Source organism: Meira miltonrushii (assembly GCF_003144205.1).
Source record: "Meira miltonrushii strain MCA 3882 unplaced genomic scaffold FA14scaffold_2, whole genome shotgun sequence".
In the NCBI taxonomy this organism is placed as follows: Eukaryota; Fungi; Basidiomycota; class Exobasidiomycetes; order Exobasidiales; family Brachybasidiaceae; genus Meira; species Meira miltonrushii.
In genome coordinates, this window is record NW_020289944.1 from 3,555,389 (window position 1) to 3,577,830 (window position 22,442).

A 22,442-nucleotide genomic window follows, 5' to 3' on the forward strand; every position below is an offset into this window, starting at 1 on the left:
CAACACTTGCACCCAAGTCAATCGGCATCTATACTCCTTGGCATCAACAGCATACATATACATACATACACATATACGATAATAGTCTTGGATGCTTACTTGGATGCTAACCGATTAAAAAACAACACAACATTCATTAAAATCAAATCCAAATAAAACGTTGGCACAATCACGACCGTCATCATCAAACTCGCTGCTAACAACAACCCCGACACACTTCAGTGACTACCGACAGGACATAACCCTCATAATGATGACATCACAGTGGAACCGACTATGGTTCATGCTATCGACCATTTGCGTCCTTTCATACACATCCGCTCTTGCTTCAGGTATTAGTGGAATACATGCAATGGATTCAGGTCATAAACTTCGTTCCAGAGATGCAAGTACACTTATGTCAAGAGGAAAGAATAACGAAGGTGAAGATCACAAACCTATTGTTGCACCTTCAGGATCGATTTTCACCTCTCTTCCCATTGGTTCGACCGGTCAAGAAGTTCCAGCTTTTTGGACAGTAAATCCAAACAATTCTTCCGCCAAACATGCATACATTATGATTCATGGAAAGCTACGCAATGGTGGTGATTATTGGACAACGATGAACAACATTTTACAAGAATCAGCAAAAGCTAATGTTCCGGGTGCAAGTGATTCAGCAATCGTTGTCGCACCTCAATTTTTCTCAAAGAAGTACAATTCAGGTGAATATACAAGCAAGATGCTCGCTTTTGCTGATGTGAACGGTTGGCAAGCAGGTGATCCTGCTATTTATCCACCAGGAACAAAGTTGACCTCTTTTGATGCTTTGGACGCACTCGTTGACGAATTCATGAACCAATCCAAATATCCAAATTTGCAAAATATCACCGTTGTCGGACACGGAGGAGGTGGTCAATTGAACCAAAGATATGCAATGGTTGCCAAAAATCCAAAGAGTACTACACCACACATTCGCTACATTCATGGAGACCCATCATCTTGCGCATACTTTACCAAGAATAGACCAATGAAGATGAGCGATGGAGATAAATTGCCAAGTCGCAAGAGTTGCAAATATTATAATACATGGCGTTATGGCTTTGACAACTTTACCGGAACTGCAGATGGACTAAAGACGCCCAAACAATACTTCCAACAATACATTACCCGTGATGTTATCTCGATTGTGGGCTATCAAGATGTCCTAGCAAACGGAGATAATTATTGTATGGCTCAAATGCAAGGAGGCTCAAAGAGACGTGATCGTAATTTGAGTTGGTGGCAATACGTCAATACATTGGCAAGAACCAATGAAGATTTAAAGGGATTCCCGGCCACATATGGTAAATTACCTGATTGGTCCGATATCTCCCACAATCAAATCAAATTACGATTGAGTGTGGTCGAAAATGCATCTCATAGTGCCGAAGAGGTCTTTAGCTCCCAAGAAGGACGATCGGCACTCTTTTCGAACGATGTATTACCCGGCTGGAGACCGCAAGGATGGGTTCCGGCATCATCATCATCATCAAAATTACAAACTTCTGCGCCAACCTATTCCAATAGTCAAGCACGTTCGGTATCAACACCCTCAGGCGGTCAACAAACCACAGCTGAACATGATACTCTGCAATCTTCGGCAATCCGAATGACCTCAAGTGGAATGACAATTTGTGGAATTGTTCTATTTCTTTCTTTGGCTTTCTTAGCATTGTCGCTTTGAAATCTCTTGCGCACTCACTCGCGAAACATTTGTACTTTATCTTCTATCATACTTTTTATCTCTTCAGCATATGCCCAGGTCGGCATCTTTTCCTCTTGCTTGTTCATCACGACGCAAGAGATGGCATTTTTTACCCCCCTTAGAAGGACAATGGAACATCTCCAGGAAATACCGGTTATCGTCACTTCAATTGTTCATATAAATACCTTGCTCTACGAGCTTTCTGCAATTTGTATACACTCTCAACCCAATTCAATGTGTGTTGATGCACGATGATGTTTGTGAATTAGTATAGCATATGATCATGGTAAGAGTACAATAGGATGCGGCGGCCTCACAACTTCAACTCTCTGAAAGCTTGCAAATTTTCCTTTTCTTCTTGTGCAATGACTTTTTGCATTTCTGCATTTTCACGTTGACGACGTTGCCATCTGATTCTGCGATGCTTTGTGCCTTGTTCGTTAATCAAATCTTCTTTCATCATCAATTCGATCGGCCAATTGTCCATCTCACGTTTGGTCACTTGACTTGCGTTAAATATACGGCCGGCCTCACCTCTTGGTCGGTCGGCAGAGCTATCTGTTTCTACATCCTTTGTGCTTACCGATTGAGTATGTGAGGTACTTGAAGGTCCCTCAAGTGGAGAAACATCTAGATAATCCCAAGCTGAGAATGTGTATCTTGGTGTATTCTCTGCTCCTGCTTCAGTGTTAGGCTTCGGCACGTTTTGACTATCTTCATGCCATTCTTTCATGGAGTGTTTTGCCATCCAAACCTTTTCAGCAGGTGTCGGAGGTTGGGGAGTGATGGGCATCTTTGGTTTAGATAATAGTTGCTTAGCGAAACCTGGATAGATCGGTAATCCTAGAGTGGCCGTAGATGCACCAGGTATCATTGATGGTAGTGGAGAGCCTTTGCCTGCCTCTATTTGAGCTTGTGCAGCTCTTGCAACGGAAATCTTTCCATTCTCATCCGCTCCCTTGGCAACTAATGCTGCCGTTCTTTGTGCTAATGATTTCTGGTAGCGTTCTAGTGCTTGTGGTGATGTACGAGAAGCTCTTGGAATGAGCCAAGTGGGATCATTGGGTGCCCAAGGTAGCCAAGTCTCTCTATCAACCAGATTTGACAATGTATTGTTCTCCTTTCTTGGAACTTCACGATTTTCGAGCGTCTTCCAAGGTACTTCAATCTTTAATGTTCCTTCACTTGTAGGTACGATTGCGTATCTTCTCCATCGGAAAAATCCTCCTCTTCTGTTGTAGTATGGCTTGCTCCTTGTCATTCTTGATGCAAATACACCTTGCTTCAAGTCAAGTTTGATATCTTCGGGTAATTTTAGGTCAGATGGAATTTTCAGTTGTAGGTTGCTGTAATGGACAGGCCTTGCAACGTAGGCAGCATTAGGTCCGAAGCCGCCTTCTATGCCTTTTGAAGCGTCTGCATATCGAGGTTCTAAGTGTTTCAAATTTCTCGGTATCAAAGATTCATCTCCCTTTTCGGGAGCACGCAACCAAACGACACTCCTTTCACGATCGATTGTGTCTACTATTCCTTCGAAAGGTACTTTTTCGATTGTTCCGTCTTCCTTCTTGATTCGTTTTCCACCCACTTTTACCCGTACTTCATCTCCCGGTCCAATATTCCAAAATGGTACTCTGTCTTTAGGATGAACGTAAGGCGAGTCAAAGAATGGTGTTTGAGTGAGGAATTTGCTCTTCTTTGGTTTCTCTAGATGCTGTAGATGTCGTAGTACCCTGGCCCTTGAGCCGGGCGGCGGCAGCATCATTGAAGTCATCTTGACCACAATAGCAGCAGTAGGTGATAGTCTGTATGATCGAGGCCTTGTGTGTGAGTTAAGCGGATTTAATTTCTTCTCTTTCTTTTGGCGCTCTTGCACGTGCAACTCCTTTTTGGGCGTTTTTTTCTTTCTTTTCTTGAATTTGCAGTTTAATCTTGAAAGGTATAAAGAGCGAAAATATACGCGCACCCTTCTTTCTTTTCTTCAACGACCAACTCTACGGGTAAGTATCATACAAAGTTTGTCAGTGATGGCTTTCAATCATTGTCATCACTAGCAATGCTTCTTCAACCCCTTTCTGCAACGTCCCATTACTCACAACCTCTACCTTACCCATTACCATCCAACAGAATCATTTTCATAGTGAATTCCCGGTCCTACTTGCTAAATTTTTTAGCCACAATTTTCACCTCTGACGATGAGAGCACTACCTGCACGTTCCTGTACAACGAGACTTTTTCAGGGCCCTTTACTTCCTTTTGGAGGTTCTGTGTCGCCCTTCGATGACTTGCTCATCTTGGCATCGCATTTTCCTCGTTACCCTTTTGTGGTTCGAGGTGCGGCCAAGGTGAGGGAGCGTGCGGGTGAGTCTGAAGAGGTATTTTGTTCTTTGTGGTTATCAAACTTGGCGAGTGGTGCTTGTGATGTGGGTTAATGTTATGCTATTTCCTTATATCTGCTTCTTGTGTGTCTGTGTGCTTTTTAAATTAGTGAAAGTGAATAAATAAATCATTGCCAAGTGAGATACAAATACAAATGAATGTGATCGCGAATTGAATGAGACATAAGAGGAGTACAGCTATGCATCTGTCTTCATAGCCTGTGCAGTAGATGATGAATTGATGTTCTCATTGCCACCTTGGTTGTCGTTTGACTGGGTTTGTTGTTGTTGGTCTTTCGGTACTCGTTGTGTATTATCAATTCCAATACCTGCCGCTCTCATACTCTCTTCGATCGTATATGCTTTCTCTTCGTGCATCTTTTTAGCAATTCGTTTGTGTAATTTGCTCTTTTGATGAACTTCTCTGTCGCCATGTGATGGGAAATGACGATCACATTCAACGCAATAAAATAATCCCAAACCTGGCTTTTCGATATCCAAATGATCGGGGTTGAGAAGTTCGTTATTCTTCTTTGCATCTTTTAGATTTTGTTCTACTTGATCAGCATCTAGCTTACGAGCTCTTGTTCTTGCAGCACGAGAGATGTCTATAATCATGATCACAAAATGGGAAGATTGTCAGCTATCCGAAATGGCCAGTTCCACCTACACAACTTTCTACTCACCTCTTCTCGCGTGATGATTACGTTTGTGTCTTATTCTGCCCATTATGTTATGTCTTGATAAGGTGATCGTGATGAAGGATGACCTAGAATACTATTGAAATGTCAAGTATTGATGATATGCATACGAGGAATAAATTCCAATGAAATGCCAAAAATTATTGATGCACTTCTACACGTGATGCGCTAAAGCAATTGTGTGAATATTCATAGCGCTTTTTCAATATGCATAAGCATAATCACCTTTCCACCATTCTTCCAGCTCTCACCATTCTCGAAGCTATCATAATTGTCAAAATGACGATGACGGGAAGACTATTCAACGCATCGATACGGCGATCAGTCCAATCGGTTGCATGCTCTTCAAGCTCAGCGCCATCTAGAGTGGCCTGTGGATCGATAAGACAAGCAAGTTCATCTTCTAAAGTACAACAAGAAGCACAAACTACTACTTCCACTTTCACTCCATCACCATTGCCCACTTCTACAATAGATTCAACGCCAAAGAAGCACGACTTACCATCACCTTTTGAACCTGCCAAATATCATCGTAAAACACATTCCCACCACGTAGCCTCTTTGCAATTACAGGCATTCGGACATGCACAAGAAGTGGAAGATTTGGACTTCTTTTCCGATTTTGCCATTCGGGCAGGATATGCTTTAGGAATCCCATTATCAAAAGTACATTCACTCAAAACGACAAAATCACTTTGGACAGTTCCAAAAGGTCCTTTTGTACACAAAAAAAGTCAAGAAAATTTTGAAAGAAGAACGAATCGTAGATTGATCAAAGTTTGGGATGCAGATGTTGAAGTTGTGGAAAAATGGTTACACTTTTTACGCATTCATGCAATGGAAGGCGTTGGAATGCGTGCAGAAGTGTTTCGTCATGTTCCTGTCGGATTTGGTTCGCAAATGTTGGCTGCTTCTACCGCTCAATTACGCTCGATTCCAGAAAATGTAGGAGAGGCATCGGATGCCACCCTTCGTGCCAGTCAAGCAGATGTAGAAAAAGTTCAACAGCTTGCTAAAGGAATCGTAAAGGAAGAGCTAGAACAGCAAGCACAAGATGATGCTCAAGACGCATCTGAAGCTACTGCAATCGAGGAAAAGGCAAACAAGGAATGAATCAATAGAAATTCTTTGTCTATGCCGTAATGTACATCATGCAATTATATAGTGTCTTTTGGATGTGAGAAATAGTGTACATAATTTTGATCGTGAAGGTTGTCTTACTTGGATTTCCTACCACTTTTCTTCTTTTCTCCTTTTTCGCTCTTTCTCCGTTTTGACTTTGGCTGTTCCCATTTTCCATTCTCGTCTTCACCAACGTCGTGTTCTCCGGCACCTCCTTTTTTGCTTGTGCTCCCAGCCTCTGTCTCAGGTTCTGCCTCTTCTGATCCTACTGGTACAACCTTTTGAACAGTGCCATCTTCTGCAAAGACGGTTCTCTTTCCAGTGGATTGATTTCCATTGTTCGAGCCTAAAGCTCCTTTGATGAATCTGGATGCTTTCGCTTGATCGATACGATGAGAGCCTTGATCATTTTTGAAATTTGCAGCAATGACATCCTTATCAGTTTCATGAACTTTTTTCAAATATTGTTCAACACGTTTTAGCTCTGCCGTAACGGGATGTGAGGCTGGATCTGTTCCATTCACTTTGAGTAAGATCCAGACTAGATCTAACAAAATGTATGCAAGAGAAGATTGAACTTGGGCAGATTCAAGTCTGCCACTCAGGATCACATCATTTGAACTTGTACCAGCTTTCGTTCGACTTTCCAAAGTGGACGTAAGCTTATCGAGAGACTGTGAAGTGATTGGATCTAGAGACTGATTTAGATCCTGCAGCAGACTCCGTAACTGCTTGACTATTGGTGCTGGTGATTTTAGTGAACTCATCCTTTATTCTTGATGGAAAAATGCTGCGAATGAAAGTGGATTGAGAAGATTGATTTGATTGACTTTTTTCTCAATTCAACAAATTTTAATTAGCGGAGGTAAGCCGCGTAGAGACAGGCGCTTCATGCATACGTACGCATATAGGCTACACGCCAGTACTGATGTGAATGGAATGATACAGCAATATTACGTTGCTGTAGAATGGGAGTGTGATTCTGAACTAATCGGTTCAGGGTCGCATGCACACGATCAGTTGGGAAAAGAATCAGTTCATTGTTGTAAAGGGGAATTGCTGGCATCAGCACATTGTACTTTACATGTTCTACATAATGCAAGAGTGCGGCAAGGTACCCGCACTGTGGCACGTGGATGGCGCGTTTTTATTCAACAAGTACAACATGCAACACAGCACAGTCCAACATCAACAAGTGTGTTGTGTGTAAGATCAACTCCTTCCCCCCTTTCACTACAACGACAATATCCACTGGAGACAGTGAATTACATGCTGTCAATTTGCATGTCATTCGTACTTCATGCCGAGCAGTGGAGGTAAAGGTGAAGGGATACAAACGGGCAGAAGTAGTTCTTCTTCTTCATCATCAAATGAAATTATCGCTTTGAGAACTTTGCACGGATCTTCAAATACAAATTCATATCCAAGCACAATATACGACCAAGAATACGATCAAGAGACTCTGTACGAAAAGTCTGTCAAACCTTCTTCAAAACCAGCACATAGAAGGATGAACACAAACGATAGCTTACACAGGCCAGGACCATCATCCCGAAGGCGGATAGGTGGAGCAAGACTGGGTGCAAGAAGACAATCGCATGATGACTTTTCAAGCGATGAAGAGAATGTAGGCTTACTAGCAGGAGGTGATGAGCTGGGACACGGCAGTGCAAGGAATTCTATGTCTAGGCATGTGTCGGACACGCATGTCTTTCGCAAATCATTCGAAGATGTTCATAATACCAAGAACAAAGATCGGCCACTTGCAAAACGGATAGCAGGATGGATCTTGCGAAGTAGAAGAGGCTCAGAAGTTGGAGAAGGTAGAACAGTGGAATTTCTGGAAGCAGAAAGGAAAAAGACAAAATATCCAGCAAATGTCGTTCGGAATCAAAAGTATAGCGCAATCCTCTTTCTTCCTTTGGTGCTTTATTCGCAGTTCAAGATGTTTTACAATTTGTACTTTTTGCTCGTTGCATTGAGTCAATTCATTCCTGCTCTCAAGATTGGATTTATCGCAACATACATTGCTCCACTCACTTTCGTCTTGTGCATCACGATCGGTAAAGAGGCGGTTGATGATCATGCACGATACAAGCGTGATGTAGAGAGCAATAGCACACCATACGAGACTCTTGTTCCGATCGAGATCTACAACAATCAACCGGGCAATCGCAAACAGAAGTATCGCGATGACGTTGAAGGTCAGACGAATTCCCCACAATCACGTTCCATCCTCAAACCGAGCTCGAAGCTTCGAGTTGGCGATCTGGTTGTATTGCACAAGAATCAGCGTGTTCCAGCAGATATGGTCTTGCTCAAAACGAGCTCGGGAGATCATTCTACAGAGGCGAGGCCACAAGATCGAGGAAAGGGTGCGAGATACAATCCTGGGTCAGATAACACTCATTTTGTATTAGGCGACGATGACGATACAATCGAGGCTGACCAGATGGGTGCTGCAAAAGCAAGCGAGGAAACGGAAGACCTCTCTGCTTCAATTGAAGAACCAAGAGGGGATGAAGCAGGTACGTGCTTTGTAAGGACAGATCAATTGGATGGTGAAACGGATTGGAAGCTGCGTGTGGCAGTGTCTACGACGCAAAGGATGAGCGAAGATGAATTGGCGGAATTACAGGGAATAGCTGGTGTGTTTGCAGGGCCACCTATTAAAGACATCCATACGTTCGTTGGCAATCTCACCATTCATCCACCTTACTCCCGAAATGGCTCTCTGGCCTCTTCTACAACGACAAATCAGCAGACCGGACTTGGCGACCTTCTCGATACAGAAGCAGAACGCACGGAAGACTACCCATTGCAACGTCAAAATCAGGTTTCTCCACTCACTTCAGAGAATGTCTTGTGGGCCAACACCGTTTTGGCAGCAGGAAGTGCGATCGGATTGGTGATCTACACAGGCAAAGATACACGTGCGGTCATGAATACCAGCCATCCGTCGACCAAATTTGGTATCCTAGATCTTGAATTGAACAAGATGTCCAAGATTTTGTTTGGTTTCAGCTTTTCACTTTCGATTGGAATGGTTGCACTGAATGGTTTCCGTGGACAGTGGTACATTTACGTTTTCCGATTCTTGATCTTGTTTAGTTCCATCATTCCTATCTCCCTTCGTGTCAATATGGATATGGGAAAGACTGTATACGCAAGACAGATCATGTCTGATCGTGAGATACCAGGAACGATTGTCAGAACGAGTACTCTGCCAGAGGAGTTGGGAAGGATCGAATACCTTCTTAGCGACAAGACAGGCACATTGACGCAAAATGAAATGGAGTTGAAGAAACTTCACATGGGCACAATGAGTTACAGTTGGGACAGTATGGATGAAGTTTCGCGACAACTAACAGTCGCTTTTGATCAACAGAAAGAACAGAGTGAAACACAAGATGCTCTTTTGAGTCCGACAAAGAATATGGCCGCAGATGCTATGTTTGGCGGACGTATTCGGAGAGATATGAGCTCTCGGGTCAAAGATGTGGTGTTGGCACTGGCATTGTGTCATAATGTTACACCGGTTGATAATGATGATGGTACAGTCACCTACCAAGCAAGCAGTCCTGATGAAGTAGCAATCGTACGTTGGACGCAATCCGTTGGACTCGTTCTTGTTTCTCGCGATCGAAGTAGTATCACACTCAAATCACTCTATGACCATGGCATCCATCAATTCGACATCCTGGACATTTTCCCATTCACTTCTGAAAGCAAGAGGATGGGTATCGTTGTGCGTGATCGTCGAACCAATGAAGTTACATTCTACCAAAAGGGTGCGGATGTTGTCATGGCAAAGATTGTAGCACAAAACGATTGGCTGGATGAAGAATGCGGCAACATGGCCCGGGAAGGTTTACGTACGTTGGTGGTGGGACGCAAAAGGTTGACGACAGAAAGATGGCAAAGTTTCGAATCGGCCTATCATGCTGCTCGTATTCAGGTTGATGGCCGTAATGAAGCTATGGCCAAGGTGGTTGATGAATTCTTGGAGCGTGACTTGGAGCTGCTGGGACTGACAGGCGTAGAGGACAAGCTGCAAGATGATGTAAAGACTACATTGGAACTTTTACGCAATGCCGGTGTCAAGGTCTGGATGTTGACAGGAGACAAGATTGAAACTGCTACTTGTATTGCAATCTCAAGTAAGCTGGTCGCTCGCAATCAATACATTCATCAAGTTGCAAAATTGCAAACCCGACAACAAGTTCGTGATATGCTCGACTTTTTGGCTTCCCGATTGGATTGTTGTCTCGTGATCGATGGTGAATCTTTGCAAAGATGTTTGGATAATTACAGCGCAGAGTTTTTCGAGTTGTCCACCCAGCTAACCAGTGTTGTTGCTTGTCGTTGTTCGCCTACTCAGAAAGCTGAAGTAGCCAAATTGATTCAAGCTTACACGAAGAAGCGAGTTTGTTGTATCGGTGACGGAGGTAATGATGTCTCGATGATTCAAGCTGCAAATGTCGGTTTGGGTATTCAAGGAAAAGAAGGAATGCAAGCAAGTTTGGCAGCAGATTTCTCTTTGTCGCAATTCAGCCATTTGACAAAACTTGTCGTTTGGCATGGCAGAAATTCATATCAAAGAAGTGCAAAATTGGCGCAATTCGTCATTCATCGTGGTTTGATTATCGCCATCATTCAAGCTGTATTCTCGAGCATCTTCTACTTCAGTCCGATCGCGCTCTATCAAGGTTGGTTGATGGTCGGCTATGCAACGATTTATACTGCAGCACCCGCTTTCAGTCTGACGTTGGACAGAGATGTAAGCGAAGACGTTGCATTGCTCTATCCGGAACTATTCAAAGGTATTGGACGAGCATTGACAGCAAAGACATTTACTGAATGGCTCATCATCAGTATTTACCAGGGAGGAGCAATCATGATCGTTTCTCTTTACGTTTTTGAACGAGAATTGATCAATATCTTGAGTATCAGCTTTACAGCTTTGATCTTGAACGAATTAATCATGGTCGCATTGGAGATTACGACATGGCACGTTTATATGGTTATGGCGGAAATTCTTTCTTTGTTACTCTATTGTGTCAGTATGGCATTCTTACCAGAGTTCTTTGATTTGAACTTTGTCTTATCATCATCATTTGTTTGGAAGACTGCCATCATTGTTGCCGTTAGCAGTCTTCCGTTGTACATCATCAAATTCGTTCGACAGAGAATTTCGCCGCCTGCTTATTCGAAATTGAATATGTCATAGAATGTATATGCATACCCTTTCAATCTACAAAATTGCTCTATTGCTATTAAATAATGATATAATATTGAATTGATTACAGGATCACATGAGCAGAGAGAAAGAGGAAGGAATCTAGGTCAAGCTGTACTTGGGACCGCCACCTCCTTCAGGTACGCGCCATTCGATGGAAGCGTCAGGCACTTTGATTGAGCAAGTCTTGCAGTGAATGCAATTTTGATTGTTGATGATGAATTTCTTGCCGAAAGCATCTTCAACACCTCCTGCATCTTCCTTATCTTGATATTCATAGACAGCAGCAGGGCATGCATTTTGCAAAGGTCCTCCGAAGATACCGAAGTTACGTTCTGTATGTCCGACGAAGTCGCCCTTTTTGACGTGCAAATGAACAGGTTGATCTTCTTCATGATTTGTACCGGTTCTGCTGACCGATGTCAAAATATCAAAAGAGATCTTTCCGTCTGGCTTTGGATAGTCGATCTTTTCGCATTCGGCTGCTGGTTTGGTGTAGTAGCGGTCTTCTTTTGGATGATGGAATGTCCATGGAACTCTTCCTTTGAAGAACAAGGAATCCAGTCCGGAGTATGCAACACCTCCATACAGTCCTAGAGGGTTATGGAAACTTGGACGTAGATTCCTTACCATTTTCAATTCTGGAATGATCCAACTGTTATCCAGTCTGGTCTTGTAATCTTCCAGATCGATCGGTTTTTGAGCATCAGATTCACCTTCACGCTTTGATAGTGCTTCAACTGCAGATTCTGCTGCTAGCATACCGGACTTCATTGCGTTGTGTGTTCCTTTAATCTTGGGCACATTCAAGAAACCGGCAGAGCATCCGATCAAAGCACCTCCAGCAAAGTGTACTTTTGGAATACTCTGATAACCTCCTTCGTTCAATGCACGAGCACCGTATGCTAAACATTCACCGCCTTCTAGCAGGTTGGCAAAGTATGGGTGATGTTTCATCTTTTGGAATTCGCGGAAGGGAGACAAGTATGGGTTCTCGTAGTCCAGACCGACCACTAGACCGATGGAGACCATGTTGTCTTCCATATGATAGCACCATGATCCACCATAGGTCTTGAAGTCTAATGGCCATCCCAAAGTGTGCTGTACCAAACCGGCTTGATGGTTTTCAGGCTTGATCTTCCAGACTTCCTTTACACCCAATCCGTACGTCTGCGGATCTGCTCCAACAGCTTCACGTAGGTTCAACTCTTTGATGATTTTTTCACTTAGCGATCCATGTGCTCCTTCTGCAAAGAGTGTAACGGGAGCACGGAATTCCATTCCTGGTTCATAAGTATCCTTTGGTTTACCGTCTTTACCCAGTCCGATATCGTTTGTGATCACACCTTTGATACCAGTCTTGTTGCCTGCTTCATCTGTTTGCCAGACTACTTGTGCACCTGCAAAGCCGGGGTAGATTTCTACACCAAGAGCCTCTGCTTGTTCACCCAACCATGCTGACACACGAGAAAGGGAAACGATGTAATTACCTGTATTGCCCATTTGTGGAGGATGTGGGATTGGGAATGATCCACTTTCTGTCAAGAATCGCATATGGTCTTCTGTTGCAGGTTGATTGATTGGTGCTCCCATCTCTTTCCAATTGGGTAATAGTTCATCGAGTGCATTCACTTGGATTACTGCTCCCGATAGAATGTGGTTTCCAACTTCACCACCTTTTTCTAGCAAGACCACACGAATCTCCTGTCCTTTCTCCTCTGCGAGCTGTTTGATCTTGATAGCAGCACTCAATCCTGCTGGGCCACCGCCAACGATCAAGACATCCGCTTCATCGACCGCCCTTTCAACTTCTTCTGTAGGTGTGACATTTTCATCAGTAGGTGTTGCCTGTCTCCTTGCAACGGACGATGTGAATGTACGGATATTCTGTGGGAGGGCGGGAACAAAGGAAGAACGAGAGGATGATTGTAGAATTTCCCTCTTGCTCACTATAGTTCGAGTGGCTGAAGTGCTTGTACACGAGATTGTCTGTATTCCTTTCTTTGAGGAGGAGAGAATTGCATTTCGTGAATTAGCCAAAGAGGTTGCTCCACGAGAGACAAACATGTTTGCCAATATGTCGTGGGATGAGGTGTTGGTGGAGTATGAGTAAGATTAGATCTGAGATTCAAATTTGAATGCTGCTCGCTGCCTCTTTCACTTTAATGTATGTTTCTCCATGTTACGTCAAAGTGTGTATGTACCGGTTTAATTCCCGCTAAGCCGAGAAGATGGACCGATAGGTGCAGCAACCCTGAAAGTAATTACCATAATAGCAGAGCCAATGAGCAATCGTGCTTTACACAACAGGCTCAACTTAATCCCGCTCCTTCCACACGTGAATATGCAAAAGAGGCGTGTCCACACAAATCGATTTCATACTTTCACAATTGTCAGGCTTGCTGGCCCTTTCACGCGTACATCAAGCAATAAGAGGCCACGACCCGCAATTCGACCTCCCCGCACCTCGCTCAGGACATTTATTAATCAACCATGAACAAGTTTAAGTGAAGTCACGCGCTCTCCAACTCTTCGCATGTCGCAGCGCGTACGACCTAAGATTGAATACAAATTTATTTTAATACAAATTACTCTAATCGTTATACCCGGTTGTATTTGATTTTCCGCCGCAGTCTCGTGACGCCCCCCCTGTGCAGCCAAACTTCGCATCAATTGATTTTGCGCGCATAAGGAGAGAAAGAAGAATAAGCCTGCTGCTGCTGCTCAGGCTTTGAATTTGGGACAGTAACTGGAAGCCATCTCGAATTGAAGATTCATCCATCTCTTTCTTCTTGACTGTACCTTTGTCCGACACAAGATAATCGCACAGGAGGTAAGTTGGTACAACATTAGAATACGGGAGATAGAGAAGGACTCGCACAACTTGAACGATCCGATCAGCTCGACTTCTAGTATTATTCTTCAACTTCAGAAAGACTGACAGAACTTCTTCCTTTATGCTTCGCCCTACCTTTCACCAATTACTACGACATATTCACCACACACCTTAATCGACTTCGCCTTTCGTCCACTTTACAACCACAGTCATAATGTCTAAGCCTCAAGCAGGATCCAAATTCCGCCTCACATTGGCTTTGCCCGTCGGTGCAGTCATGAACTGCGCTGATAACAGTGGTGCAAAGAACTTGTACGTCATTGCCGTTAACGGTACTGGTGCTCGTTTGAACCGTTTGCCAGCAGCTGCTTCCGGTGATATGGTTGTCGCTTCCGTCAAGAAGGGAAAGCCTGAATTGCGTAAGAAAGGTATGTATCTTCGTTCTATAGAAGGGTTTGGGTGGTATGCGAAATGTGTAGGAGCTTTTGGAATTTGGAGAGAATGAGAGGCACTCTGTCGCTGTGCAAAATGGAAAGAGGAGATACGACTCAACAACGTTGGAGGGCACTACGTGATACCACCCAACAGTCTTGAAACTGGCTCAAAATACTGACCCCATTCACTCGTCTCCCTCCCTTCAACAGTTATGCCCGCAATCGTCATCCGTCAACGTAAGCCATGGCGCAGACGTGATGGTATCTTCCTTTACTTCGAAGACAACGCCGGTGTGATTGTCAACCCCAAGGGTGAAATGAAGGGATCCGCCATCACTGGACCCGTTGCTAAGGAATGTGCTGATTTGTGGCCTCGTATCGCCTCAAACGCCGGTACCGTCGTCTAAACAGCTTCAAAAAAAGGTCAGCTTCTAATCAACTATGACCACCATCATTTACACAGCAGCAGCGTCCACGCATACCTTTGCGTGTCTTGTAGAACATTTACACTCACACACATTTCACAGGCATATGATTGACATCTTATGATACATCCATGGTTTGAGCGGGCACCGTTTTGTTTTGATTGAGGGAAGGGGTAATCTTTTGCTATTATTAGAGCCTGTCATCTATCATTCTTCGCAGTACCGTACCGTTGAAGCGGAAGAACGATCTGTGCTTATATAAGTATCCGTGTGAATATTTTGATTTTAGCCGCTTTAAGGGAAGGCGTTCCCTCAGGGCGTTACTTTAATTAGAGGGGTTTGATTGATTGCTGGCTTTGGATTCTTTTGATCGTGTGCGGCGTATGCGTGTACAAGTGTCTTATTTTAAGCAGCGTGTAAATATAAAGTGTTGTCTGTGTGGTAAGGCCAGCCGGCCAGCGTTGAATTGGCGGCTGTCCTTCGTGTTGTACTTTCTTTTACCGAGCAAGGTTGTGATTGCATTTATACTTTAATTCACTACGATCATTCGAACATACCTACCTTATTTCCCACTCAATCAGAAATTGGAGTGATCAACCTTTTCCGGTCAAAATTGTGCAACGACGTTTACAACCTTCCTTTTCCTTACTCTCTCGAATCACCTCTTTAGTCAAGATGTCAACTCAAGGCTTTGACCCAAACAGGGCACAAAATTTGCCGGAAATTGAAAAACAGATGGCAGTAAAGTGTGTCGAACAAGCACAAACGTTATGGTCATTATATGAAAAAGTTAAACCTTCAACGCTTAGGCTAACAAAATTAGACGATGAAATTTATCAAGATATGGAAGAAACATTTGAAGAATTACGACAAACTGAAAGTGATAAAGTTGGCGGGGTTGCAAAAATTGATGAAGAAAGAATGAAATCTGATGAAGGAAAGAAGAAATGGAGAGATTTCATCGCCAAATACGAAAATAAGGGTAAGTAGTCTTGCAACAAGATGATGTGGACCAAGCTGACTTTATTCTCCTTTCCTCCTCCAGTGTCCGACTACAATTTTGGTACTCTAATCCGAACAGACGCTTCTGACGAATACACACAATTCAACACTACTTTTGGTATGTCTCTTTCCGTGGGGTCTCTCTCGCTCAATGATACTGACCGGTTCTCATCTTCGCTCTTACAGTCACACGCATGCAATTTTACGTTTACGAGATTGCCCGTAATAGACGGGGATTGAACGACTGGGTATACGACAAAGCCCAAGAAGAAGCACGCAAAGAGGTAGGTACCGACAAAAACGAGAGAATAGACTTGAATGACGTACTAATAACTTCCTCCCCTCCCTTTCCTCAGGCTGAGAAGAAGAACAAGAGCAAGAAGTAGATGGTAATCTAGAATTTCATCATCTTGTCCCGCATTTGTACGAACTTGTCATCACTTTCATTCATGAGAATCAATCTTTCATTCGCATAACGAAGGACCTTCTGGATGAGGATGTCTTTGATTGATCCCGCTTATGTGTTGCTACAAATACAAATTAAGGTATAATTGATATGCTGAGAGAAGGAGCTTGCGGAGGTGATGGGAATCTAAGGTGGTTTTATTCATCCTCATCCGTTCTTCTGTAAGCCACAAGAGCGTCTACGTTGTGTACGTGGGTTGAGAAACTTCTCAATTTAACTTGTTCCGCCTGTCCTTCGGAGATGAGTCGAGCATCTGATTCTGACCATTCCAGGGGAACCTTTGTTTGCAAATCTGTGTAAGCTAGAATGGTGAAAGCGCATGGTTCTTGCAACATAGGCAAGAATGTACATGATGCGGTGATTTGTTTGATGATTGCTCCAATCTCGTTCTTTACCTGTTGATCTGTCTTTTTGGTGTTATTTGGTTGAGCTTTCTTTTCAGGGCTGTCACAGTGGAGAGGACAGGTCAGATCGGTAAGCAGGTACACTCGCTACTACAGATTGGCACTACTCACTCGCTGTTCTCTTTACCATCATTGGCTTCATCCGTTCCCTTATTTACTACGTCTATATCGAATTGCCATCGTTCTACAGTTTCTTGGGTTTCTTTTTCCACAATTGCCAGCACGATTCTTCTTACCTGTCCTTCGGTGAGCCACTGTTGTACTTGTAGCATCGCACGTTCCAAGTATTCTCGTAATCCCTCATCAATTGTGGTTAAAACTTGTGTATTGAATTTTTTCACCATCTTGAAATCATCTGATGGATAGATTTCACGCTGAAATAGAATTGATTGGATCCCAAACGATAGGAAATCCGACACCAAAGCTACTGAACCTTTCAGCGTAAGATGAGTCCGTAGAGGCGCATTTTGAACAGTTGCCTGTGCTGTACTCATTTTGGGATAGATGGATGAGGAGAAGATCAAAGGTGTGGAAGTGTTAATTGTAGATTCTATTCAATTAAAGCAGACAGAAAGAACAACACTAGAAATCCACGCGTAAAAGACGCGCATTTAGCCACAACCACTAACTCCACCATATGCAGTACTTGTTCTCCTCTTCCCTTCAATCAAACAACAGAACGGGCAGAAGATATGGAGATTGGAGAATACTGTACTCTTTCAAGTTGTGCAACATTGACATTTCTACCCGTAACATGTGCTTATTGTCGTTCAAGATTCTGTCAATCTCACTTTTTACCTTTACAACATCAATGTAAAGCACCCGGAGCAGCAGAAGCAGATCGAACGTTAAGCGATACAGAAATTTTGAAGAGATATCAGCGAGTGAACACTAGACGAAAAGATGTTCAAGCTGCAGGTCCTGGAGAACAATCGATACCGGCTGCTAGCTCGAGTGCAAATGTAGAAGAGGAAGAAGAACCTTCAAGGTTACCTTGTCAGAGAGCAGGCTGTAAACGATTCAGTCTACACATGGACGCAAGCATACCCAGAGTCAAGGAAGGTAATCAATCAATCAATGTCGCAAAACGGGATGGAAGACATGAACAAAGAATATTCACACATGCTGCCCCAAGGTGTGATCGATGTAGGGGCTTCTATTGTATGACGTGAGTGTTGCAGTGGTCATACTGGCTGCGACTGATAAGCTAATTGTATGCTCTTCTTTTTCCGCTATAGACACCGATCTGCTGTTGCCCATGGCTGCGCTGCTCCCGCCCCTCCTACAGAAGGAGACAAAAAGAGAGATGCAGCTAACGATCGCAAGAAGAAAGCACAAGAGATTCTCAATAAACACTTTCCAGATAGAGCTAATAAGCCGGCCAGATGAACAGGATATGGGAAATGACATCAATTGTATAACATACAGAATGTGCGGAATACGGTACAGCGAGCGTGGCAGAAGCTTTATTCGGTTGATTTGGATGCTTTCTTGGCTTTCTTTTCTTTTTTCTCCTTCTTCTTCGATGCATCCTCAACGCTTTTAAATTTGTCCCTTTTCTGACTACTGGACTTCTCCTTGCGCTTCTTGTCATCTTCGGCAGTGCCAGCTTTGTCTAGCTTCTTCTTCTTGTCATTCTTTCCCTTCTTGTCGGATTTGGGCTCCTTCAAAGGTGTTTCGTCCGCCTTCACCTCTTCGGTAGCAGCTTGACTTGGCTTTTCCTCGGATTTCTCTTTCTTCTTTTTCTTGTCGACTTTATCTTCGTCGGCTTTTGCCTCTTTCTTCTTGTCCTTCTTGTCTTTCTTCTGATCCTTAGACTTCTTTTCTTTCTTTTCTCCTTCTCCCGACACCTCCTTCTTCACCTCGGGTTCCTCTGCGTTATCCGACTTTGCCTTTTTGTCTTTCTTGCTGGACTTCTTCTCATCTTTATCCTGCCCTATTGACTTTCGCTTTTCCGGCTTAGATGCTTTCGATTCTTCTTTCTTTTCAGGTTGATCAGATGGACCGGAGGATGCCTTTGCTCCATTTCGCTGCTGCTGCTGCTGCTGTGGCTTTTGCTGTTGACCATTCGGTTGTCCTTTACCCTTTACTGGTCCACGATAAACACTACGTTCATACTTTTGTGCTTCACTAATGCAAGACGTATGATTTTTCCATTCGAATGGGGAGCCAAATTGTGTTGAACAATCCAGACAGGTCACCGGTGCATAACAACGCTGATAATGTTGGTCAAGTTTAGGTTTCTTTACAACATCACCGCAGCCGTCACAATTGAAAGACACCATCTTTGCTAGCAATGGGGGATATGGGATGTGAAGAAGAAGGTTGTCGTTTGACAACTTTTAATTTTATCAATTTATGCATACACGCGGAGAAAAGAAAAAAAAATTAAACTCCACCCGAATTCCGTAAATGGGTTCTTTTCTTCTTGATGGTCATCATTGCAAAATGATAATAATACGTAAAGCATGCCACGTCAATTACGCTCAATAGCCAATGGCTTCAGAGATGTTATTCATGGAATAGGAAAAGACGAAGCTTCACAAACCATAAAGGCATCTATCCCTGCGGCCAATCAGAAGGAGGATGACTTTGCCAATCTTCCGTTCCAGCCAAGAAGGTCATTTCCTCTACCGAATCACATTCCTTCCTGGTATGCTGGCCATATGTATAGGGCAATGCGATCTCTTCCCGTTTTGCTTTCTCGACAACCACCTCCGCTTATCATAGAAACACGGGATGCAAGACTGCCTATATCCAGCGTGAATCCGGCCTTTGAAGAGATGTTTCATTCTATGAAAGGCATTGTGAACAAGAACAAAGGGGGGAACAGCAATCAAATAGATACAAAAGATGAAGAACGATCAATAGCCGATCTGCGTGAATGGAGGAGAAGGAGATTGATTATATACAATAAAGCCGATCTGGTAGATACTCGTTTACATGCACCGATCAGGTCTGCATTCGAAAAGCATGAAGGTCATGATGTCATGTTTATTGATTCGAGAAAAGATAGCGATATCAGAAGGGTCATGCGATGGGCTCAACAAAGGGCTGCGTCTTTGACAAGTTCGAGTGAAGAGAAAGACTTCGGCAAAACCTCCGACGGTTCGAAAAGTACGGATACAGGATTGATACCCCGTGCAGCAAGACGACAAAATTTGACAGGTGCATTCAGACACACATCTACACCTGAAGAAGGTGTTAGATTGGTAATATTGGGTATGCCGAACGTTGGCAAAAGCAGCTTATTGAACGCTCTAAGACGGTTTGGCACTGGTGCTGGAAAGGCGGCCTCAACAGCACCTGAACCTGGACATACCCGTAAACTGACGGGCACGGTTCGGATCACGAAGAAGATCCCCGTGGAACGTAATAAAGATGGTGAAGTGACTCAACTAAAACACAGCAAGAGTGACGAGCCCGCAATCTATGTATACGATACACCAGGTGTAATGGTACCTTACCTCGGAAATGGTCCTCAAGGAGCTGAAAAGGGTGTAAAGCTTGCCGTTGCTGCCGGTATCAAAAGTTCGCTATTTGATGCTATAGGTCTGGCAGATTATCTGTTGTACAGGCTAAATCTGCAATGGGCATGGCGATGGAAACGATGGAAGGAGAGCCAAAGTAATGATCCTGAACCTTTACCTGCATATCTGACAGGTTTGCCTATGGGTCGTGTCACAGCAACCGTTTCTACAGATGAGATTGGTCCACAAGATGCTTTCGGTCCAACGAATGAAGTACATGCCCTATTGGAAAGATTAGCATTGCGAGCACCTGGAACGCTATCGAAGAATGGCATTCGTGATTTGGATGCAGCGGCAAATTTTATGTTGGAAAGATGGCGAAATGGTAAATTAGGATCAGGAGAATTGGATTGTGAATGTTTCGAATTGAATCCTGATCAAAGTTCTAGTGCGATCCGTTGGACAGGAGCAGGTATTGATGCAAAGATTGATCATGCGGTCGAACAACATTTTAAGAATATGCGTAATGCACGTCAACAAGGAGCAGCAAACAGCTTTAGACCTGTTCAAGGCGCTGATCGTGCTTCGCGAAGGGCGATGGAGAAGATTCGTTGGACAGATTTACGTGATCAAGAGAATAAGCGGAAATCTTCTGAAGGAAAGGCAGAGGTGGAAGGGTCTTCATTGCTCAGCAAAAGACAAACCAAGGCTAGACAACGTGCGATTGAAGATGTGATCAGAGACAATAGATTACGCGAGAAAGGCGTTCGTGTTGTCGGATTGCTCTCTTCCAAGCGAGGTAGACGAAAGCCAGGACAGAAGAGAATAGAAGGGACGATCAGACGGCGTAGATGAGCAAAGACTTGTTTGTATTATAAGCATTATCACATCACATCTCATTATTCAATGATTGTACAGTATCATGTCAGTATTGGACATAGAATGGCGATTCATCTACACTTTCGCCGAATAGCGTTTCGATAGAAAGACTACCTTCATTGCTATGGGAGAAGGTGTCGATGTTTGTGTGGTGTTTGTCAGGAACACTCTTGTGCCATAAATCCAAATCAATCCATCCGATGTTACTTTCATCTCCGAAACCTCCAACTCGATAGATTTTGTCGACGATGAATCTAGTCCAGAATGCGACGTGGGGACTATCTTTACTGCCAGGTGTCCAGTGTTTGGCATCAGGATGTATGTTCTTGTAACACGGAGCGACTTTTTCGATTTCTTCCTTATCGATCAGCCGCTCAAAGTGACCAAACAAGGTTATCCTTTGTTTGCTTGGCATTCCACGTCTCCAGCTCGGTCTAGAAGGATCCCATTTGCTTGCGCTTTTGATAGAAGTATGTCTTGGGTCGGGAACATCGGGATCAGCAGAAGATGAAATGCTGATTGTTGCATTTTTTGTTTTGGTGAATAAGGTATTACGCCAATTTTGTGAAACTGGCATTGCTAGCATTAATAGATCACCATTTTCAAAACATGATCCAAAATATTCCGGTCCACTTGCAACTGCTCCACGTAAGGATTCATCGCTATATGTGGTTGGGTAGACTGTGCTCAAAGTTCCGACGGCATAATTGTTAGGATCAACGAGTAATGATCGAGCTCTCTGTGCGACTGTAAGAAGATGGGAAATATCAATCGCTGAACTTAACATACACTCTCCTCTCTACTCACCTTCTTCTCTTGTTTCGCCCCATGCCAAAGCACTTGAAGCAGCTGTGATTGCAATGGCCAATATTTTGTGTATACCTTTCATTTTCCTTGCGATGATTGTATGCGGATATCTCCTCATTACCAAATGGAATTGAACCCCCCTCTTAAATTTAAACTCTCCACACACACAATATAAAAATGTATTAGTGTACAATTATCATCTGATTGGAGCTGTGGCGGCTTTCAATCTTTCATCCGGTTTGCGTGCGCGGCTTTTCCGACGCGTTATTTAGACCCGGGTGTTTGTTTGAAATTGAAAGCCGGGGTAAATGACGTTGTTCTCCTTTTCATTCCATACCTCCAACATCACAGAATAATGTTGAACAGATTAGCACAGAATGGTGCTAGACTGGCATTATCACATGGTAGATATACGCGAATCAACTCTCCCTTTGTTCGCACAATTTTTACATCACAAGGGCTAACGTTCCAGTCTAAACATCCAAGAAAACAAGCAATTCCTCAGGATACACCTGCAACCACTTTCAATGCTCCTCCACCAATAGAAGCAATA

At 43.5% G+C, this 22,442-nt stretch overlaps 14 protein-coding genes across 14 annotated transcripts; 7 read left to right on the top strand and 7 right to left on the bottom strand.

The window, feature by feature from the left end:
* Positions 1 to 352: 352 nt before the first annotated feature.
* Positions 353 to 1,705, top strand: FA14DRAFT_121960 (uncharacterized protein; the record flags this gene model as incomplete). Its single annotated transcript, XM_025496494.1, has 1 exon — positions 353 to 1,705. One exon carries the CDS (start codon positions 353 to 355, stop codon positions 1,703 to 1,705), a length of 1,353 nt encoding a protein of 450 aa, XP_025356313.1.
* Positions 1,706 to 1,836: 131 nt separating this feature from the next.
* Positions 1,837 to 3,589, bottom strand: FA14DRAFT_50774 (uncharacterized protein). Its single transcript, XM_025502438.1, has one exon. The coding sequence runs from the start codon at positions 3,498 to 3,500 to the stop codon at positions 2,040 to 2,042; it is 1,461 nt and encodes a 486-aa protein (XP_025356314.1). The 5' UTR covers positions 3,501 to 3,589; the 3' UTR covers positions 1,837 to 2,039.
* Positions 3,590 to 4,215: 626 nt separating this feature from the next.
* On the bottom strand, positions 4,216 to 4,897 carry FA14DRAFT_172600 (uncharacterized protein). Its single transcript, XM_025500416.1, has 2 exons — positions 4,791 to 4,897; positions 4,216 to 4,712 (listed from the first exon to the last, which is right to left on the bottom strand). Exons 1-2 carry the CDS (start codon positions 4,831 to 4,833, stop codon positions 4,303 to 4,305), a joined length of 453 nt encoding a protein of 150 aa, XP_025356315.1. The 5' UTR covers positions 4,834 to 4,897; the 3' UTR covers positions 4,216 to 4,302.
* A 409-nt stretch (positions 4,898 to 5,306) lies between these two features.
* Positions 5,307 to 5,681, top strand: FA14DRAFT_116352 (ribosomal protein S10; the record flags this gene model as incomplete). The annotated part of the gene is made up of 1 exon (XM_025496170.1): positions 5,307 to 5,681. A coding segment is annotated over one exon (375 nt), but the record flags the coding sequence as incomplete, so codon positions are not given.
* Positions 5,682 to 5,911: 230 nt separating this feature from the next.
* FA14DRAFT_160927 (uncharacterized protein) lies at positions 5,912 to 6,841 on the bottom strand. The gene has a single exon (XM_025498892.1). The coding sequence runs from the start codon at positions 6,692 to 6,694 to the stop codon at positions 6,023 to 6,025; it is 672 nt and encodes a 223-aa protein (XP_025356317.1). The 5' UTR covers positions 6,695 to 6,841; the 3' UTR covers positions 5,912 to 6,022.
* Positions 6,842 to 7,608: 767 nt separating this feature from the next.
* On the top strand, positions 7,609 to 11,157 carry FA14DRAFT_146150 (putative NEO1-P-type ATPase; the record flags this gene model as incomplete). Its single annotated transcript, XM_025497303.1, has 1 exon — positions 7,609 to 11,157. One exon carries the CDS (start codon positions 7,609 to 7,611, stop codon positions 11,155 to 11,157), a length of 3,549 nt encoding a protein of 1,182 aa, XP_025356318.1.
* Positions 11,153 to 13,233, bottom strand: FA14DRAFT_167882 (putative flavo protein-ubiquinone oxidoreductase; the record flags this gene model as incomplete). Its single annotated transcript, XM_025500115.1, has 2 exons — positions 11,153 to 12,980; positions 13,047 to 13,233. The coding sequence occupies 2 exons, from the start codon at positions 13,231 to 13,233 to the stop codon at positions 11,269 to 11,271; spliced, it is 1,899 nt and encodes a 632-aa protein (XP_025356319.1). The 3' UTR covers positions 11,153 to 11,268.
* Positions 13,234 to 14,216: 983 nt separating this feature from the next.
* Positions 14,217 to 14,843, top strand: FA14DRAFT_120574 (putative RPL23A-60S large subunit ribosomal protein L23.e; the record flags this gene model as incomplete). Its single annotated transcript, XM_025496414.1, has 2 exons — positions 14,217 to 14,430; positions 14,647 to 14,843. 2 exons carry the CDS (start codon positions 14,217 to 14,219, stop codon positions 14,841 to 14,843), a joined length of 411 nt encoding a protein of 136 aa, XP_025356320.1.
* A 693-nt stretch (positions 14,844 to 15,536) lies between these two features.
* Positions 15,537 to 16,249, top strand: FA14DRAFT_155429 (DUF757-domain-containing protein; the record flags this gene model as incomplete). Its single annotated transcript, XM_025497752.1, has 3 exons — positions 15,537 to 15,843; positions 15,907 to 15,981; positions 16,050 to 16,249. The coding sequence occupies 3 exons, from the start codon at positions 15,537 to 15,539 to the stop codon at positions 16,247 to 16,249; spliced, it is 582 nt and encodes a 193-aa protein (XP_025356321.1).
* A 217-nt stretch (positions 16,250 to 16,466) lies between these two features.
* On the bottom strand, positions 16,467 to 17,227 carry FA14DRAFT_146162 (DNA-binding protein; the record flags this gene model as incomplete). The annotated part of the gene is made up of 2 exons (XM_025497304.1): positions 16,467 to 16,773; positions 16,845 to 17,227. The coding sequence occupies 2 exons, from the start codon at positions 17,225 to 17,227 to the stop codon at positions 16,467 to 16,469; spliced, it is 690 nt and encodes a 229-aa protein (XP_025356322.1).
* Positions 17,228 to 17,425: 198 nt separating this feature from the next.
* Positions 17,426 to 18,122, top strand: FA14DRAFT_179387 (uncharacterized protein; the record flags this gene model as incomplete). Its single annotated transcript, XM_025500917.1, has 2 exons — positions 17,426 to 17,901; positions 17,972 to 18,122. The coding sequence occupies 2 exons, from the start codon at positions 17,426 to 17,428 to the stop codon at positions 18,120 to 18,122; spliced, it is 627 nt and encodes a 208-aa protein (XP_025356323.1).
* FA14DRAFT_51041 (uncharacterized protein) lies at positions 18,053 to 19,094 on the bottom strand. The gene has a single exon (XM_025502440.1). The coding sequence runs from the start codon at positions 19,016 to 19,018 to the stop codon at positions 18,200 to 18,202; it is 819 nt and encodes a 272-aa protein (XP_025356324.1). The 5' UTR covers positions 19,019 to 19,094; the 3' UTR covers positions 18,053 to 18,199.
* A 107-nt stretch (positions 19,095 to 19,201) lies between these two features.
* FA14DRAFT_121078 (uncharacterized protein) lies at positions 19,202 to 21,058 on the top strand (the record flags this gene model as incomplete). The annotated part of the gene is made up of 2 exons (XM_025496441.1): positions 19,202 to 20,621; positions 20,775 to 21,058. 2 exons carry the CDS (start codon positions 19,202 to 19,204, stop codon positions 21,056 to 21,058), a joined length of 1,704 nt encoding a protein of 567 aa, XP_025356325.1.
* Positions 20,867 to 21,971, bottom strand: FA14DRAFT_172609 (uncharacterized protein; the record flags this gene model as incomplete). Its single annotated transcript, XM_025500417.1, has 2 exons — positions 20,867 to 21,829; positions 21,890 to 21,971. 2 exons carry the CDS (start codon positions 21,969 to 21,971, stop codon positions 21,129 to 21,131), a joined length of 783 nt encoding a protein of 260 aa, XP_025356326.1. The 3' UTR covers positions 20,867 to 21,128.
* Between the last annotated feature and the right edge of the window lie 471 nt (positions 21,972 to 22,442).